Source organism: Vipera ursinii (assembly GCF_947247035.1).
Source record: "Vipera ursinii genome assembly, chromosome: 3".
In the NCBI taxonomy this organism is placed as follows: domain Eukaryota; kingdom Metazoa; phylum Chordata; class Lepidosauria; order Squamata; family Viperidae; genus Vipera; species Vipera ursinii.
The window spans coordinates 190,099,941-190,116,623 of record NC_139516.1 but is presented as its reverse complement, the minus strand read 5'-3'; the positions used below and the strand labels follow the sequence as shown (position 1 = coordinate 190,116,623).

Genomic DNA, 16,683 nt, shown 5'->3' with positions numbered 1-16,683 from the left:
GATCTTAGCATACCTCCAAGCATGTTTTTGTATCATCACTATTTGATTAAATGTAGTTTGACTCCTCATATATAGATTAGAGATAGTGGAGTCATTGCTCAAATATTGTACCCTATTTCTTCACTGCTCCTCAGTAATTTGGTCTTTTTGCACACTTTGCTTCTGCCTCTTAACAATCTTATTATCTAGAAGCAGAGCACAGGAATGAATCTGAATGAATCCTAATCACAGCACATGTTGCAGACCTTTCAGTATATGTTCTACTAAATATGTGGTGGGATCATGTTTGACTAAATCAGAAGACGGTAACTCATGATTATTGTATGTACATTTATAATATATTGCTTATTTTATGCACATGCATGAGGTACCACATGATTTTTTAAAATAAGGAGTAGGTTTGACCAACAAATATTTCCCTCCATCTTGCAATGTTGATTGCAGGTGATTGCAGTTTGCATCAGCTGTAGTGAAGGGGAAGAATTGGATTCAACTGGTCAGCATATGTTCAGAGCTCTGAGATGTCAAATATGACACCACCCATGCTCCGAGCTTCCTTGCCTATGTAGGATCGGATTCAGAAAAATGAAGTCACTTGTTGGATTGAAACATATGCCTTTGATTAACTTAGTAGTTTGGCCTAGGCTTATTGGCGAAGACTATTAGTTTTTTCATTCCATCCCTTTATATACCTTATAATTGATTGGTAGTCAAGCATCCAAGATGACAATACAGTTTATATTTAAAACATTGCTATTGGCATCTGTTTTATTACATTAGAAGATCCAGATGTTTTCAATTTAATTAATTGGAATGCATTTTGGAAAATGGGTCTTTGGGCTCCATTGCCAGAGTTGAAATTAAAAATAGATACAAGTGATTAATTAATGTTATCCTTGGTTAGTTTTCTATATAAATAACACATAACTAAAATTATCTAGCATCTGTTAAAATAGTTCCAGATTGTAGAATTTACATGCTTTGTTCACATATTCACATAAACTAGCATATCTTCAATGATTTGGAATTAAAAGTTTATTATTTTGTTATTTTAATTTGTATTCCCTCCAATTTAAATAAAAACAGAAAGTTTGGCTTGATATTAGTGCATTGCATATTTTCCCCCCAAGAAATGTTAGCAATCACAAATTTATGATACTTATGAATAATAACTTTGTTATCTCAAGGCCAATTCAACAAAGAAAGAAGGAGCTACTTCAGGCAGCTAACTTAAGCAGTCAGGAAAAGGCAGGAAATTGATAGTTACTTCTTATCACTGTTTTATTTTCCCTGCCAAGAAGAATCTGTGAGCTTTTTCCTCTCATCAGACAGAGCACAATGTTGTCAGTTAGCTCAGAGAATAGTGGTAAATTCTACCGTTTGGGGAAGGTTCAACAGTTTTTAAAAATGTACTTATCGGCACATTTTCTGTCAGCTACAGGAATGCTAAAAGGTTGCAGTCATATTTCCCCTTTTTTTTATGAAAAAACACTTCAATTACTGCTGAATGGGTTAAATGGAAGGAGCTTGAATCGGCGTAATAACTGTGAACATGCATTAATTTCTCTGTGCCTCTACCGAATGGCATTAATAATGGACATGTTATTTTTTAAATAGGCAGAAATCACTGTTTCAGAATGTTAGAAAAACAAAGCCCAGGGATATAAAAGTATAGTTAAGAGGGGGGAAACCCTCTAAAATTAAACTATCAGATAGTTTAAGAGGAATACAAGCAGGCCATCAGTTTATTCATAAAATGCATGGTTAGATCATATCTCTTCAGTGTGGTGCTATTTCTGAATCCTAATCTTTCACTTTTCATGTTTACAGACATTTGCAGAACCAATTCAATTTAATTCTGATTTTGGAATTTTCGAAGTTGCTAGTGATGTCCCACAGTGCATGGAAAACCAGCTAAAGCAAATGCTTCGGGAACAGAAACCTCGAAATCCCATTTATGATGTTACAAGGCAGACAAAGATACAAACCTCTTTTTCTAAAGATATTAGCACTCCCCCTTCCTCGGCCTTCAGTTTTAATCCAAATTATTCAACCATGGTAAGAATAAATTGGTGTTATTATTCTGCCTTTAAGAAGCAGTCATGGGAATATGATATACAACCAACTCTGAAATCTTGCTGTATTAATTGGGGCTCCATATTTAATTAATCAGATTGATGTTAAAAACTTTTGATCTTACAGTGATTCCTCTGATTGTACCAGGTGTTTAAAAAGTTGCTAGGTTTCAAGGGTACTGTCTTTCTTAGAAGCATAGCTCCTTCAAAAGGAGTAATTAAAACTTAACCCACATTTATGGCCATCCTGGTAAGAAAGTTGTATTGAATATCAGTGAGTAGGGATCCGCTCCCGTTCCCACCCTGACTTCTGTGAGTAAATCTAGAAGTCTGAGTTTATATGTTTGCCAATAACATTTGATTATAAGCCTTGATGATGTCATGCATTGTGATATCCTTGATGCAGATTACATATTTTGTGTAATTTGTACTATATTGTTGTTGTATATGTGACATTGTCTGGTTCTATACATGTCTAACTGTATATTCCATATGTTTTTAAGGACCCTGTCATCCTTGGAAAATGCACTCATGTGGAAAGAGCCATTAATAAGTCCTGTGCAAAAAGTTAAATTCAACCATTTGGAATTCTAACTTGAATTATTTTTTAGAATATTTAGGGAACCCAATATGTATTTGTGACATGGGCCATTTCAAATTAAAAATGGGATTATGTGAAGATTGAAAATTGAAACCAAAATTTTTGCACATTATTGCCAAAAGAGTATATGTGGGTGGGTAGGTGCGTGTGGGCTTTGTTCAAGCATGGAAGCAAAAAAAATAATTCCATTTATTATGACTTTCCTTCCCTCCATTCAAACTTCACATATGCATGAATTTCACTATCTAAACGTGTTTCTCAACTTGGCTGCTTTAAGAAGTGTGGACTTCAACACCCAGAATTCTGCAGCCTGCATACTGGTTGGGGCATTCTGCTAGTTGAAATCCACACTTAAAGACTGAAAGTCACCAATGTTGAGCAATATTAAGCTAAACAATTATCACTGCCTTTCTTAGCTCCTGATGTCTTGGATATGCAGTTCCCAGCATTCTCAGCTAATCTAGTCAAATCATTGCTAGAAATCCTGAAAACTGTAATTGCAAAACATTTAACAACGCCAGGTTTGGGAATATTGAACTATAACAATAAAAATATAGTGCAATCCTAAATGAAGAATAATGAATACAATATAGGAGGCAACATAACTTTCCCTTTTAAATGGACAAGATATCTTGGAAGCTGTTTCCACTAATATGAGAAATATGACTTTGGCATGTCTTATTTTCTCATGGATACAGAGACAAAAGCATGGAATTTGTTTTGAGCATAAATAAGTACAAATGTATTTGATTACATCCAGAAATACTGGCTAAAGTAAAGAAGCCATGTTCAGCCTTTCCAGAAACCATTATCAGTAAGCCACAAGAGGAAAGACAACTTCTAGCAAGAAAGAACAATTTTATGCTACTCTATCAAAACGTATTTTATGGCAGGATCAGAATGTTTATGTCACAGGATGCCAGAGGATATCATTCCAGTACAATTCCATAAAAATGAATTCTAAGAAACAGATCTTTTTTCAGATTCCATCCTTTGCTTAGGGAGCATTGTTTTGCTCAGGGAATGAATCCCGACAAGCAGTCTTTCTTACTGTGGGATTCTTGATGCTCTCTGACCTTGGTTGTTTTCTTCCAGACATTTCATTACCCAACTAGATAATGTCACCAGTGCTACTGATGATGTTACACTGATGGTTTTCTTTAGTTGGGAAACATCAGCAAAAAAACCAACCAAGTATGAGAGCACCAAGCACCCCTGACCTACAAGTATTCTCTTCTATAGGTACACATATGGGTATCAAATGCTTCAGACAGCATGCAAATAGGATAAATTTGCATTTAGGCAAGCCTCAGCCAAAGAACAAGTATTTCTTTCTGTGTGAATGCCTACTAGATCATGATCTGCCCACCAGTGTCAGATACAAACCTCCAATTAACTGCACAGCTTGATAGAAGCAGCATTGATGATGTTACCTAGTTGAGTAATGAAATATCTTGTGTGATGTTTCTAGGATCCGCTGAGCTCCTACAAAGAGTTTGGAAATTATTGGATTATACCATCCTCTTTGTTAATAATACAGCAAATAAAACTTAAAAGGTAAAGGTAAAGGTTCCCCTGCACATGCGTGCTAGTCGTTTCCAACTTTAGGGGCTGGTGCTCATCTCCGTTTCAAAGCTGAAGAGCTAACGCTTGTCCGAGGATGTCTCCGTGATCATGTGGCCGGCATGACTAGATGCCAAAGGTGCACGGAACGCTGTTACCTTCCCACCATAGTGGTCCCTATTTTTCTACTTGCATTTTTACACGCTTTCGAACTGCTAGGTTGGCAGAAGCTGGGACGAGTAACAGGCGCTCACTCTGTTACGCGGCACTCAGGATTTGACCCGCCAAACTGCCAATGTTCTAATCGACAAGCTCAGCGTCCTAACCCACTGAGCCACCACGTCCCTAAATAAAACTTAAAGAACATTATTTTCTTTTGTTAGAGTCTGAACCGAGAACAAGCTATTGAATGGATTAAAAAGAAAAGATTTCCAGCATTTTTAGAGAGCGATTGCTACTTTGAATACAGGTATTTTGACTTCTAATTAGAATCTAAGTTTTAAAGCTGCAAGTTTCTCTCAAAAACAGTAACAAAAACTGGATTTTTTGGGCCATATATATATAATTTTAATGGCTTATGAGAATAATAGCAATGAAACTGACATTATTTTTATAGCTTCTCACTATGTCACTTTTATAAGCAATCATGTGTGACTAAAAAGTCATGGTCTATATTTAAGTATTACTGTGATTAATTTAAGCATATCTTGCATTATATCTCATTTTACCAAATTTTTACCTCATTTGGTAAGTATATTAATATATCTGCTCTTAAAAATGGAAGTATTGGCAGCATTTAAGGAAGACATAATATAATCCTTTTGTTACAGGGAAAATATTATTGGCAAATATTGTGTCCTTTCCCCCCTCCCCCGTCCATATAACAAGATGCAGTTCAGTGGTGAGAAAAGCACTTAGGCAGGAAAAAACAAATGCATAGGTACAGAATAGGTGGTACCTGGCTCAATAGCCATAACTGCAAGATGGATCTGAGTGTCCTTAAGTGAAGCACCATTTAATATGAACCAGTGGTGTTCTGCAGCTGTGAAATAAGTCTATGTGAGTTCTGGATCTCATTTTTAAAAAATGAGTGATTCAGCTGTGAGACCATGTGGGGGTCAGAAGAACTAAGACTGTAGCTTCTTCACAAATCTGGATCAATTAAATGTAGTGTCTTCAGGTTGCACCCTAGCAATACTGACTAGCTGTAAGGGCTGAAGCTGATAAGGATCCAATGCGGCTCAGGGCAAAGAGATAGAGAGAAAGCAATAGTGTAAATCTTGAACAAATGCATTACAATTGACAAGGCTTGAAAAAGAATGGCAAAGAATCCAGTAACCTGAAAAAGCAGGAAGAAAGACTCTTGAAGTTTCTACTGCTAGTTCCTAAATGCAGGAGTGACTTTCTTGACAGATTTCTAGATGAACCTAATCTGAAGTCTGCTGATACCCTTCAACACATTTAAACTCTGAATAGCATTAAATTACTGTATAGACATAATGAATTAAGACAAGGTCTCTGAGGTTTTGGTTTCTTTAAAAGAGCAGTAGTTTTGTTGATGTTAATATTATCTGGGTAACCTTAAATTACTTTATGCTATTTGTCACCTCCCTGTAGATTAGCTAAACTTATTTCACAGGTGGAATGGAGCAAAACTGGGATCAGTTTTGTTATAGACAAAACCTATTATCCTTGGTTCTCAAAAAGTCCACCTTCCATAGAAAGCCCTGAAGAAAGTGAAGATGACTTGATTATGAAAAGGTTCTACGTTTCTCTTGGCCAGGTAAAATACATTGAGTGTTATAAATAAGAGTATTCTGTGTAGAATAAAGTAAAAGTGGGAGGTTTATTTCTCTCTGGTTCAAGTCGATGTGTGACAGGGTGACAACTAGAAGATATTACAGTCTCCCATATGAAAATCATACCTGTATATGTTCAAACACAGTGGCTGAATCTGTATCTCACATTTCACTAAAATGCCCACTTTCATGCACATTCATTATCAGAATTTATAACCCCAAATTATTAGGAACTTTAATTTCCCTCATCATACGAGGAGATCAGTATTTTCTTTTAAGTGACCAATGTTTGGATGTTCCAAGGACAGCAGCAAAAGTTCTGTCTGTAGCATTAGCCTATAAATTTCTTATAGTAGAGTGGTGCCTCCTCCTTGGATTTGGCTGACTTGGTTTTATGTCTTTTTTAAGCATCCATTTTCATTGCTGTGTATGTTTTAATGTATGTCTCAGATTACAGAGCAGTAAATAAGATATTTTTTTAAATAAAAAATGAGATGTAGAGGGGCATGGAATATAAATGTATCCTTCTTAATATTCCCATTTTCTCACTAGTTGATGCCTACTGTCAGTGCTTTTTTTGTAAAAGAAAAAGGTGCTGTAACTCACACATGTCATACAACCCGCCTTGCCTACCCTACAAGGTTCCATCCAAAAAAGTTGCCGGAACTCCGTTCTGAGCGTTCTATGAGAAAAAAAGCCTTGCCTACTGTTTATTTTATTCATGTTACCACCCTAAGGAAGGTGTTAAGATGAGAGAGAATGACTGGCACTATCCTTACCTGGGGATTTCCTAGCTCAGACATGTCAAACACAAGGCCCGGGGGCCAGATCCGGCCCGCGAAGTGGTTTCATGTGGCCCGCGAAGCCATCCTGGAAACAGTGAGGGAACGGCCCCCACTGCCTTGGCCCTGGCCCAGAGACCCTCCTTCTGCCAGAGACCCTCCGATCTCTCCCACTCCTGCCCAGGTCCCCATAGGCACCCTTGATGCGAACGATGTAGAGCTGGCCACGCCTACCTAGTAGGCCATATGCACTCTAGCCACACCCACCCAGTAGGCCACGCCCACCCTGGCCATACTTCCCCTCCCCCCCTGAGGGCAACCGCAATGCTGATGCGGCCCTCAATGAAATTGAGTTTGACACTCCTGTCCTAGCTGAATAGAGTTTTGAAGGAAGGTTTCCTCAGTCTGGCACACTACTAACAGTAGAAAACGTAGAGGAACCACAAGTGTTCTGAAGCCTCCCTCCCTCAATGTCTACATGACAAACTTTGGAAAAAAATCTTAAGTTAACTTCTCATGCCAGGAGGGTATTATAAAGGAGGCAGTTGGGGATCAAAGGACAACCTTCTTTTCCCTACCTGTCTCCCTCTTCTTCTTTACTTCCTCTTTTACCACTTGGGGCTCTGAGGAATTCTCTTTGCCGTGCCAGCTGTTATTGTGAATACTGAATCTCTTTTCTAACTATAAGAAGAGGGGCAGAAAAGGGAACATGTGAAAAAGTGAGAAAGAAGAGCGCAAAGAATCTGATGGACCAGCACAACCGTAGCCCTGTCCCTTTCGTCCCATCCACTAACAAATGCAGGTTCTCCAACCGTGGAATAGAGTTCCCAAGAGAGCACCCACAAGTGACTGTGTTCTTCCATACAAAAAGTTCATCCCTGCAATAACTCTAAAGTCGACTAGTTTTTACATTGTTATGAAACACAGTTGCTCTTTTTTCTTTTGCTTGGATCCTGGACATTTCAATCACTACACAACAGGGATCTTTTCCAATTAGATCAGATAGCCCTGGAGGGAAAAAAAAAACCCTATCAGTTTTCATTCTGACTACACTAAGGCTTTTGGACTGAATATCAGTTTATTGGGTGCATAAGTGAGATAAAAATTAATAAAATTAATTAAAACATTTTTTATTGATAACGAGCAGCAGAATTGCTAATTTTTGCCTGATAGAAACCATGGCATAAATGTATTAATTGGTAACTACTTACTGTATTTATTTTTACTTGACTTGATTGGGATATAGTGTACTTAAATGATTTCCTTACCTTATGTCACATATTCCTTTGGATTTTTGTATCCAACATTTCTCCTTTCAAATCTGCCACTTGTCTTCTCCATTTAATTTATAAATAAACCACCAAATGTTTTATTCAATAGGCTACTGTTACTCAGACACAGGATTGGTTTACCCTAGCCAAGCAAAGTCAGAACATGATCACTACTGATTCTATTACCCGTCCTGTGACATCTTCTCATGTTCGTTTTGTAACTGATCCTCCAAAGTCATTGCCTACAAGTGAAGGTAATATTAACCATTGGAAATTATATGTGAGGGTGGTAGACAAGGATGGATGAACAATTGGGCAGCCTTACAAACTAAATCAATCAACCAGTCTATCAGTGTTGTTTTTTCCAACTTGTTCTATTTCATCTTTTTATAAAAAAGGACATTATTTTTCTTCTGAGTCCTTCAACCTATTCTCTTTCTCCTTTTCACCACTTTGCAAGAACTTGTTGATTGCCTTTCATGAATTTTTAGGGACAAGTGAGATAAATTCTCCTTAATCACAACTACTATTATTTCTGTGCAGCCTTAATGGAGAACCTTAATCTAGGAAGAAGGCCATAATGTAGTAATTGTTTATATACTAAATGATGTAGCTGTTGTGCATACCTTACTGATACTAATTGAGAAACCTCCATGGAAACATGCAATTAGGGATAGAATGAGGACAGGGTGAGATGACAATGCAGATAGCATCAGGAAAGTGAGATGTAGCATCAGATTTTCTGTTTTTTAGTTTTATCATGGTTTGTTTATATATATATATATATATATATATATATATATATATATATATATATATATATATATATATATATATATATATTCAAATGTTAACTATTTAGATTACCTTGCTAGGCCCCAAACATGGGGCAAATCTTTATTTCCTGTTTTCAGCCTATCTTGAAGGCCATCAAACAGGCAGTAGTCACACCGGACAATTCATATATTTGTGTAAATTACTAACAAAGAATTAAAGGGAAACTGAGATGCATTTCTGACTCCTTAGTCGTCCTCAGTCAGCTATACCCTTCTGAGATTCGAACCTGGGCTGATTGCATACAAGGCAGTGTTATTTGCCTCTAAGCCACAAGGTCCCTCTCGCTCTGTTAGCTTTTTTTTCTGCAAGGGAAGATATGTTTCAAATGTTAACTATTTAGATTACCTTGCTAGGCTAGTAATTTACACAAATATATGAATTGTCCGGTGTGACTACTGCCTGTTTGATGGCCTTCAAGATAGGCTGAAAACAGGAAATAAAGATTTGCCCCATGTTTGGGGCCTAGCAAGGTAATCTAAATAGTTAACATTTGAAACATATCTTCCCTTGCAGAAAAAAAAGCTAACAGAGCGAGAGGGACCTTGTGGCTTAGAGGCAAATAACGCTGCCTTGTATGCAATCAGCCCAGGTTCGAATCTCAGAAGGGTATAGCTGACTGAGGACGACTAAGGAGTCAGAAATGCATCTCAGTTTCCCTTTAATTCTTTGTTAGTAATTTACACAAATATATGAATTGTCCGGTGTGACTACTGCCTGTTTGATGGCCTTCAAGATAGGCTGAAAACAGGAAATAAAGATTTGCCCCATGTTTGGGGCCTAGCAAGGTAATCTAAATAGTTAACATTTGAAACATATCTTCCCTTGCAGAAAAAAAGCTAACAGAGCGAGAGGGACCTTGTGGCTTAGAGGCAAATAACACTGCCTTGTATACAATCAGCCCAGGTTCGAATCTCAGAAGGGTATAGCTGACTGAGGACGACTAAGGAGTCAGAAATGCATCTCAGTTTCCCTTTAATTCTTTGTTAGTAATTTACACACACACACACACACACACACACACACACACACACACACACACACACACATATATATATATATATATATATATATATATATATATATATATATATATATAATGTGTGTGTGTGTGTGTGTGTGTTGGCTGTAAGCCACCCACAGGTGGTCTTTAAGATGGGTGGCTACACAAATGTTTTAAATAAATGAATAAATAAAATTAGTAATTTTATAAATATAAAGAAATAAAGCCTTTGTTGAGATGAGCTCGTGCTAATGATTTCACCTTTACAGACATTTTTATGTAATTTGGGGGCAGCAATATGGAAGTAGTTTGGGAAATATAGTTTATTGCAGCAATGATCTATTTATGTATTTATTTTATTTATTGGGCTTTCTATGCCACCCATCTCACTAATACAGTGACTTTGGACAGCTTAGAATATAATAAGGATTAAAAAGTGCAAAAAACAATTCAAGTTTAGAATAGAAAGTTAAAAATCAAAATGAAAAAGAGAAGATGATGAGAATCCTCTCTATCCTGTGAACCACCCCAATGTAGAGGGCCCCTGTTGGGGCCCCAGGCCAAACAGCAGAGCTAAATGTTTAGGCTCTTCTGAAAGGTCAGGAGTGTGGGGTCAGATCTCACCTGTGATGGGAGAACATTCCAGAATTTGGGGGCCACAGCAGAAAAGGATTTTCTCCTGGAACCCGCCAGCTGAAATTGACTGATGAGATCCAAAGAAGGCCCTTTCCACTGAAACGAGTGAAGTGGGTTAAGTCCAACAGGGTAAGGTGGTTCCTCAGATACTCTGGGCCCATTGTCAATAGTCACAAATTGAAATCCACTCTGTTTGAGTTGCAAATAGAAGTTTATTAGACTTCGCAACAAAGTCTAAAAAGTAACGGTTTGCAAAGCCAAATGTGGTGGATTCAGGAAGGCAACAATGCAATGTAGCCAAGCACTGAACCACACCCCAAATTCCAAAATCATATATTATTATACATCCTATTGTGGCACCCCATTTCCTCCCCCATGGCCCCATTGGCTTAGGCTTTGGAAGTTACAATCTATCAGAAGTGCCTAAACAGAATACATTATCTCTGCCCCTGTTTGCTTACATTATACTAATAAGATCCCTCTCCTACTATCCTGTTTACTCAGACCATACAGTGTATGTACATGCTTATCAATTCTAGAGGAGAGATGTCTCCCATCTTCTACACCTGCCAGGGGTACCAGGCACCAGAAGGTACTTAAAAACAATTCCTAGATGGTGACTCACACAGGGCCCCATAGTAACTCCTGTTCTCCCCCTCCCTTCACTTGAAGCTTGTATTTTTCCCCATATACTCAAAGCATCTACTCAGGCAATTGATTATAAAATGATTATTATATGATTACATGATAACACTAAAAGCATATATATTTTTATTTTTAAATTTCCTCGCTACTTCCAGTTATTTTCCACACCATGACATAAAGGGCTAAAGGTAATGATCACCTGGAATTGGACCTGGAAGCAAACTGGCAAACAATACAGCTCGCATCTCACTGGTGTCATATGTTGCATCCGAGAGGTCTCCAGAACTATCTGCACTGCAGTGTTCTGTACCAGTTGTAGCTTATGAATATTCTTCAAGAGTAGCCCTATGCAGAGTGTGTTGCAGTAATCCAATTGAGAAATAACCAGGGCATGAGTGACTATGCACAGGGTCTCACAAAAGGATGTAATTGGCATACAACATGAAGTTACGCAAAGAGTCTTCTAGCCATGACTGCCATCTGCTCAGAGCAGGATTTGTGAGTCCAGGAGAACCCCAGATTGCGTACTGGGTCTGTCTGGAGTAGTGCAACCCCATCCAGAATGAAGGATGATTAAATCCCCAAATCCCAGGGGCCTTTGAACCCACAGCCTCTCCATCACACCAGGGACTAGGCCTGTTGTCCCCCATCCAAACCCTACAGCCTCCAGGAACCATAATAGGGCAGCTACAGCATTACTTGGATCACCAGGGATGGAGATGTAAAGTTGGATATGTTCGGCATATTGATAATACCTCTCACCCCATGGTTTTGCATGATGTCACCCAGCCTTTCTCCCCTGTAATAGACATATTTCCTTCTCCTACCCATCTATTGTCCTCTTCCTCCCAATTCTTTCCTAACAATGTTATATTGTACATTTATCTTCAGATATAAAGTCTCAAGAACTGTATAGCTCTTCATCCATTGTTAATGCTGCTACTTGCAGTGGTCACTCAGGTAAGTAGTATTTGCTGTACGATGCATTTGCAGCAGGAAAGAACAAAATTTGAGGCATTAAGGCAAAATTTAGTCTTGCAAAGCTCCAAAGGATCGCAACAGGCATGTCACTCAGAAGACAGAGCCAACTGATTTTGCTCCTTTTTTTATTAATTACACCTTAAAACTGGGAATGGGAACAAGATGTTTCTAGAGACAATTTACCAGCTTTAAATCCTCTCCTATGGAGCAACAAACACTACTGAGATCACAATTGGGAAGACGGAATTTTGGGATGTGTTGATGGGTTACAAGAGCAATGGTTGGCTTCTCAGAAGACACTTGTTCCCATTCTTGAATGGTAAAAAAAATACCAAAAATGAACTAAAATTGTGCTAACCACAGTCATTTTGAAATTTGAGGAGGGCTGAGGTTGGGACTGGAGCCAGGAGACTTCTGGGAGAAAAAACATTTCTTCCATTCTCAGTCAAAGTTTTGAATTTGGAAAAGTTAAGAAATGGTGCCACCAAAATTTTTCTGTTTTGCAACGTTAGGTAGCTGCAGTAATGCTAGCTTCATTATTACTGGTTTATAAATTATGGCAGAAAAACTCTGCTTTTTATTGTACTTGCTCTAAAAATGTAGGGAAGTGGTATTTTTGCATTCTTGCGTTTACTTACAGAGTACCGAGCATGTCCATATTAATCCCCTAGCTTTCCTTACATGGTGTTCTTTAATTAATCCCTAAGGAATGTATATCATAAAAGTCCTTTCATTGTGTTTATTCAGGAACAGTATAGTAATGTGACGGGAAAATCTTGCAGCTGTAATGTAAGCACAGAATTGAAAAAATGAAGTGTAAGGGGCTTAAAATTAAGGTTTTTTAACAAACATTTTTCCCTTGAGAAGATACGTTACAAATTTAAGATTTTTATGAGTATTTATGTTTATGGGCTGCATGATTTTTGGTAAATATAGAAGAGGAGCCAAAGATAAATAAGATACTGTAGCTCCTTGTATCCACACAGAAACACTGGCTTCAAACTAACATAGTTTGGGTGTTTTGGATCCATACAGGGGGCAAAACTGTACCTTTTCCTGTTCATGAAATGTTATGTTCATAAAATGGAAATGTTATGTTCCAGGCAAAATTGTGTGCCAGGATAAGCGATGGCAAACCTAAGAATATTAACAGAGGAGGGAGACAGAGGGGAGATATTGGAGACATTGGTTGGTTGGCTTATTGGCTGGTTGGTGGGTAGAATATGGCAGGCTGTGACACCAACAGCAGCCGAGAGGGGTGTGGGTGGGAAACTGCTGGAAAGATAGTGGGAAAGAGCCCCTGTATGAGGGGGATGGGAGGTCAAGAAGTTTGATGTATAAATTAAAATAGATAAACAAAAATTGTGGGCAGAAAGAGCACCAAATATTATGTTGTGGTGGGACTTGCTTGGAGAATAGTGGAAACAACCCACACTTCCCTACTGAACCCATCTAGACTTTATTTTGTCTAAATATTATATCAATAAAAGTTGACTAGGTGTTGACTCTGCTGAATTGCCTGGCCTGAAACTGTTTGGCCAAAACTCTGGAATATAATGGTTTCTTCTGAGTTCAAAAGAAAATATTGCTCCTGCCCCACTTTGTTTATTTATTTATTTTGCATACCTCTAGACATTCTTTTCTTTCGCATTCAGGCTGAAAAATAAATTCAGACTTATATGATAGGAAACAAATTATGATGACTTGGTACAGTTCTTTGCTCTTATTGTAAAATAATATTAATTCAGCTACTCATAGTTAGGTTCTGATTTATAGAAATGTCTGAGGAAAGAAGCCATTTCTGGACCCTGAAATATGACAATTTTTATACACTTGAATTCACGTTTATGTTAGTATGTTGGTGGTCTTCGGAGGACTGATTTGTGGTTTTCATGCAGGATTTGAATCCAGAGTTAAGAAGAAGCCCAGCTTAACTGATGTCCCACTTCTTCAGAAGATAGAAGCCAGAAGGCGCAGAGATGAGGGTTATTCTTTGTCACTTCCCGATACTCCTTCACGCACATTATTAAGAGCATACTTAGGACAAGACTGGGATCTTACTCCTCAGGAGGGAAAGAGTGAAGACTTCACCCATTATCAAGAATTGGCATCTTTTCACACTTTGGATGAGTTTTCTTTTGCCTATGTTCAATATATACTAAAAAACTCTGTTACAGTAGTCACTGGTGAGCCACCTAAAGACAGTCCTTTTGACATCAATTTCGGTAAAATAACTAGAGTGTTTATATATGAGTTAGCAAGCAGTGAAAGGTCCATAGAGCCAGTCTTTGAAAAGTCTTCTTTTGTCGATGGAATGGTTGATGGAACAGTTGATGGAACGGATGTGAAGAGTGAAATTTCTGAAAAATCAGAAAAGAGTAATACTGAAACCAGAGCTGCTTGGTGTGCTAGCCACAAGACGTATGACATTGGTAACAGACATGAATTTGAAAGATTTAAAAAATTCATCAGAGGAACTTTGGGAGAAAAATACTGGTGGCTTTGGATAGATATTGAACGACTGAAGGTCCTGAAGACTTTTAAAAGGCAGAAAAGGTATTTCCAGATTTTAATATAAAATGAACCTTTGGAGATGAAGATACAGAATGAGCTTAGTTGCTATTTTCATTTTGATTTATGGTTATTTGTCAGATCTTCCTTCTGACCAATTCATTTCCCATAACCACAACAAATTTGTTTTCCATATTTGTAGCAAAAAAAACTACTAAAATTAAGCATGGCTCACTTTAATGCCTTGCTTAGCAATGGAATTTCTAGACCCAGTTATGATTGTAAGTCAAAGACTACCTAGAAGCAGAAAAAGCAGGATAAATATGAAGCATATTCTTAAGTATAAAGCTGGTTATAAAGCATACAAGATTTCTCCCAGAAGACATCTTATTTGATATTTTAGTAACTAAGGAGTAAGGTAGCATTCCCCAAACTACTGAGCTTGAAATGTATTGGACCTACTTTTCGTGCTGGATATAAGTAATTGATGAAAATTCCAACTCAGCTTTTTGGAAAGCATCAGGATGGGAAGACTATTGTGACTAACTGTTCTAAATCCTGGCCTTTATTTTGTGAAAAAAGCCATCCCATCTTCTATTCTATGGAATTCCATTTAAAATGTAAAACAGCTTTACAGTTGGATGTCTTTTTCTGAAATATTACCCAGTTTTTATCTGTGCATATATTATGTTAATATTTTCCTTTATTCAAGACAGCTTGACCGGATGAAAAAATTATACCTGGCAAGCAATGGAGATTATTACCTGACCTTTGAAGTTCTTTTCAAGCTCAACCTGGTGGATGGTGATCAATGGAACGTGTATAATTTAAAGTGCATTCAGTCTGAAGTAGTGAAACCTTTGCTTCTTTACTGGTAAAAGGATGAAATATTAGTACATTTAATTAAATTTGATCAGTGGCGTAGCGTGGGTTGTCAGCACCCAGGGCAAGGCAACCGGAAGCGGAAATAGAGGGGCGGGCGGGCGGTGACGTCACGGCACTGCTGAAAAGACGCGCCCCGCAGCGGCGTAGACTTTCCAAGAAGAGTCGCGCGCATGCGGGATGCTTCCGGGTCCCTCTTGAGGGCGGCTGGGCGGGGCTCCGACCTGCAAGAGCCGCTGCATTCAAGCTCGCACGTGAGCCCTGCTAAATAAAGCCACGCATGCGCACGAAGCTAGGCCGGCCGGCCAGCGGGTCCATTTTCACTCGGCCAAACCTGCCAGGGCGCCTGCGGGGCGCTTGCGGTTGGCCTGAGCCTGGGCGGAGAGTTGGCCGCTTCTATTTATTTTATTCAGTTTATGTGGCCGCCCATCTCACCTGCCGGACTCATTTCGCTTTGCAAGAAAGAGCAGCTCAAGAGCGGAGCCAAGCCAACTCTGTGCAGCCCTTGGGGCTCCCTGAGCAGCTCAGTGCGAGCGCGCCCCCCCCAGATGTTGCGCCTGGTGCGGCCGGCCCCCCCTGCACCCCCCATGCTACGCCACTGAATTTGATTGCTTTTCTGAACTCTGTAGCTGTTGTGATAGGATAGAATAGGTGTTGAAATTATACTCTGCAAACCATTTGTTCTGATTTCCTAAATGGACCACTTAATCTGAGCAGAACAGGATAATAATTTATGATGAGATAAAGAATCTATTCATGATAGCAGTTGATACAGTCAAAAAATAATGATTCAGGCAAAACCAATTAAACATTCCCAAAGACAATGTGTATATGATCACATAAAAATCATCACGATTAAAAGAGATTTGCCTGAATGTGATGACCTGTTCATCGCAGTATTGAACTCTGGCTTTCCTTATGGAAGTAGATCGTATATCATTAGAAAAAAAATATTTATAGCTCAGAGTTGAACTGTGGGGTCCTTGGTGGTCTCTGAGCTTCGTTGTTTTTTTGCAGACATTTCATGACCCAAGTGGGTTACATCATCTGTATTGATGATGTTATCTAATAAAATAATGAAATATCTGCAAGAAAACAAC

At 38.5% G+C, this 16,683-nt stretch overlaps 1 protein-coding gene across 1 annotated transcript in view; it reads left to right on the top strand.

Annotated features, from left to right (window-relative positions):
* RGS22 (regulator of G protein signaling 22) overlaps nucleotides 1–16,683 on the top strand; it is a gene marked incomplete at both ends in the record, with an annotated part of 92,338 nt that overhangs the window by 10,858 nt on the left and 64,797 nt on the right. Inside the window, 7 exons of the mRNA XM_083360333.1 lie at nucleotides 1,831–2,058; nucleotides 4,623–4,708; nucleotides 5,857–6,022; nucleotides 8,201–8,345; nucleotides 12,101–12,169; nucleotides 14,089–14,746; nucleotides 15,414–15,575. Of these exons, the coding sequence (XP_083216459.1) occupies nucleotides 1,831–2,058; nucleotides 4,623–4,708; nucleotides 5,857–6,022; nucleotides 8,201–8,345; nucleotides 12,101–12,169; nucleotides 14,089–14,746; nucleotides 15,414–15,575 (1,514 nt within the window). The remainder of the gene's footprint in view (nucleotides 1–1,830; nucleotides 2,059–4,622; nucleotides 4,709–5,856; nucleotides 6,023–8,200; nucleotides 8,346–12,100; nucleotides 12,170–14,088; nucleotides 14,747–15,413; nucleotides 15,576–16,683) is intronic.